Below are 3,758 nucleotides of genomic sequence, written 5' to 3'. Positions count from 1 at the left end.
TCTCGCTCTCTCTATTCTTTTCTCTCTGGGGTTCCTCCCTACCAGCCCGCCAGAATCATGCTGACCGTAATTCCATACGTAGCATCACGCTGCCGCTGCCGCTGCCGCTGCCGCCGCCGCCGCCGCCGCCGTCATCATCATCGTCATTGTTATTATTTATGCTCCGTCGTAACCCCGTCGCTCCTATTTATTATCTTATTATTGTTATTATTTGTGCCCGATTTTAAATGACGTAGGGATGAGAGATTGGAGAAGAGGAGGGAAAGGAAAGTGAGAGTAGGGGTGAAGAGGGGAGGGGTGGAGAGAAGAGGGAGGGAGGGTAGGGTAGAAGAGAGGAGAGAAGAGGAAGGAAGAAGAGAGAAAACCTGAGGGGCGGGGAGGGAAGGGAAGGGCAAGGGAGAGGAGGAGAGGAGAGGATTATGCTTGTGATAATTATGCGAGTTCCGCCGAGAGTTAGATTTCAGAGGAGAGTTAAGAGGAGGGGAGGGGAGTGAGGGAAGAGGAGGGGAGTGACGGAAGGGAAGAAGGAGGGGAAGAAGGAGGGGAAGGAATAGGAGGGGAGGGGGAGGTGCGGTCCAGGTGGCGACTCACGGTGTGTGTTCTGTAAAGAAAATCATTAAATACGGAGACGCTGCGCATGCGCGCGTCCCACGGAATTTCGCGAGGTTACAGGTGCGGAGGTGGATACGCGTGCGTGCGTGCGTGCGTGCGTGCGTGCGTGCGTGTATCTGCGCTTCGTTAATTAGCGAATATTATGTTACGTTAATAATGTTTTGTTTTCTCTCGCAGCTGCTCAGCTCGCCATGAGGGACACTGGCCGTGGTGCGTGCGTGCGTGCGTGCGTGCGTGCGTGCGTGCGTGTATCTGCGCTTCGTTAATTGGGGAATATTATGTTACGTTAATAATGTTTCGTTGTCGCTCGCAGCCGCTCAGCTCGCCATGAGGCACACTGGCCGTGGTGCGTGCGTGCGTGCTTCCCTGGCGAAACTTCTCTGAACTTCCTTCCCTCTTCTATTCCCCCTATTTCTCCGCTTTTCTCTCACGTCTCCTCTCTTCCCGCCCACCTCCTCTCTTCCCTTTTCTCTGCTCCGAGCTTTCTTTTCCTCTCTTCTCCACTGCTGTTCAATCTTACCCTCTTCTCCACTCTTCTTCCTTTAATAATAGAGTAATATATATTTATTATTAAACACTCCTGATTATATATATCACGGAATATCTTTGTCTCTGTCGCAGGTATAGACTTTACGGCTAGCAACGAGTGGCAGGGCCGCACGACGTTCGGCGGTCAGTCCTTGCACGCCACGCACCCGACCAAGCGACTCTTCAACCCTTACCAGAAGGTCATAGCCATCGTCGGCGAAACACTCGAACCGTTCGCCGACGACAAGAAACTCATTCCGACGTTCGGTTTCGGCGACGTCGCCACGCGCGACCGCGACGTGTTCACATTCCACAACGACGGCTCGCCGTCAGAGGGCGTCTACGACGTGCTGCAGTCGTACAACCGCATCGTGCGCGACGTCGTGCTGAGCGGGCCGACGAGTTTTGCCCCGCTCATACGGCGCGCGATCAACATCGTCAAAATTACGGGCAGATATCACATCCTCGTCGTCGTTGCCGACGGACAGATGGCGGTAGAGTCGCCGACGATGCAGGCGATCGTCGACGCGTCTGCGCATGCGCTCAGCATCATCATGGTCGGCGTCGGCGACGGGCCGTGGGAGGTGATGGAGGAGTTTGACGACCAGTTACCCGAGAGACGTTTCGATAACTTTCAGTTCGTCAACTTCCACCAGATGACGCGTAAGGTGAAGAACCCTGAGGCGAGCTTCGCGCTGCACGCGCTCATGGAGATACCGGCGCAGTACAAGACCATCCGCTCGCTCGGTTACCTAGACGTCGCAGCCGACAGCGACGACTCCGGCGCTGCTGGTGGCGCCATCTACGGCGAGAAGAGCTGAGGTCCGGGGTGGGATGCTGCGTCCGCGTGGCGGCGCCAGCGTCGAGATATTGCGGAAGCGTGGTTGTCTTTTGCCGTGATGAGCCGCAGAAACGCGTCCTGTGAAATCTCATTGGTTGCTGAAGTTAGGCGGGACTGTTGGAATCTGACTACTATAATGGGAATTCCAAACGCCTTACGGAAATAACCGCGGGCATGCTGGGATACAGCTACGGACGGTTATATTAGTGCCCGTCTTTCACACCAGGCGGCGTTCCGCCTAGCTCAAAACCAGCGCGACTCTGCTGCGCCTTCTGGCGGTAGGAGGACATTGTAGACAAATCAGCAAGTAACTGCTGCGGCTGGCGACCGCTGGATGGATTTCTATAGGTGTCTGATGTGTGCTTTTACGGTGCGCGCGTGTGTGTGCGTGCGTGCGTGCGTGCGTGCGTGTATGACGGATGATGGTAGACTTGATGATGATGGTATTTCAGCGTCTTTCGTTCAGATGTAGTGGTGGTGGTGGTGGTAGTGAGGGGAGCTCGATCCACTCGTCACTACACGGAGTAGTACTACTCGAGTAGATAGGATCTGTCTGTCTGTCTGTCTATCTGTTTCTCTCTTTCTCCCTCTTGCTCTCTCTCTCTCTCTCTTTCTCTACACACGATGCCGCACAATGCAGTCAAGAAATGGAAAAACTTTCAATACAGCAAATGGACCGTATTTAGATCCTATACTTTCACCCGCCCGCGGCACAAAAATGTGGATTTTACGCCTATAATACATCGCGCGGCGCCGAGCGTGCGTGCGGACCATACCCGCGTGTGCGCCGCGCCGGTCGCGTGTGTGTGATGTGTGAATCTGTGACTGTAAAAAACGTCGTATTATAGCCGGAAATCCACATTGTGTTTGCGGAGATGAAAAATTGAGCCGTAAATACAGCGGCCATTTGCGTGGTCACGATTTCATAGCTTGAGTGCTCGTGGGCGATAGCGAGTGGCAAGAAGGGGAGGCAAAGGTATGGAATAGAGAAAGAAGGGGCAGAATGAAGAGGAGAGAAAAGAGGGAGGAGCGGAGGGAGGAAGGAATGCAGATTGGAGATACAAAAACGAGAGATCGCACGTACATATCACCACAACAGCACGGAGGCACGCAACGCACAGCACACGCGCGGGGAAGACTGTAAGAGAACATAAGATTGGATGCAGGACTGAGTATGTAGTACTGGGAGATTACAGAAGCAAATCATGAAGCTGTTATGCTGGCTACTGCAGCAATAAATACTCACATATATTTAATAATGCAATAATTCATGGGCATGTATACAATATGATGGGCTATAACACGAGTAAGTCATCAAACTGCAGAAGAAACCCTCTACGTGATACACTTATTACTGTTCACCCTCTTCCTCATAGTTGAAACTAATTCATCACAACACTCGCGGCGCACGCGGCGCACTGCACTCAGCACGCACGGACACATACACATATACACGCGAAATGCGATCATTTAAAATCATAAGTGTGATGATTACCAAATACAGCCATCGCCAGTAACTATAATTGCAATCACGTTTATCACACACATTTGTCAGTTAATCAAAATAAGTCAATGTGCTGTCAAAATTTTGACTTCGAATACTTCAGATAAGACAATATTCTAATAGATCACTCGGACGTCAACTTTTTTAATTTCAGCTATCCCAAGATGGAAGCACCGCATAGTACATTAACGTTTTTAATCGCAAGATTTTAGCGTGATAGCTGCTCCGAAAAACAACAAGAATAAAAGTTAACGCCTTTAATGTTTCAGTACG

The 3,758-nt window shown here is 51.5% G+C and overlaps 1 protein-coding gene across 1 annotated transcript in view; it reads left to right on the top strand.

The window, feature by feature from the left end:
- Nucleotides 1-2,069, top strand: part of LOC106817195 (E3 ubiquitin-protein ligase RGLG1-like) — an 8,288-nt gene extending 6,219 nt beyond the window's left edge. Inside the window, exon 3 of the mRNA XM_014821862.1 lies at nt 1,234-2,069. Coding sequence (XP_014677348.1) covers nt 1,234-1,961 — 728 coding nt within the window. The 3' untranslated portion in view covers nt 1,962-2,069. The remainder of the gene's footprint in view (nt 1-1,233) is intronic.
- The last annotated feature ends 1,689 nt before the right edge of the window (nt 2,070-3,758 follow it).

The sequence above is a fragment of the Priapulus caudatus genome, unplaced genomic scaffold, assembly GCF_000485595.1.
Source record: "Priapulus caudatus unplaced genomic scaffold, Priapulus_caudatus-5.0.1 Scaffold1627, whole genome shotgun sequence".
Taxonomy (NCBI): domain Eukaryota; kingdom Metazoa; phylum Priapulida; class Priapulimorpha; order Priapulimorphida; family Priapulidae; genus Priapulus; species Priapulus caudatus.
The sequence above is the reverse complement of the archived record's forward strand: the minus strand, read 5'-3'. Positions and strand labels throughout refer to the sequence as shown.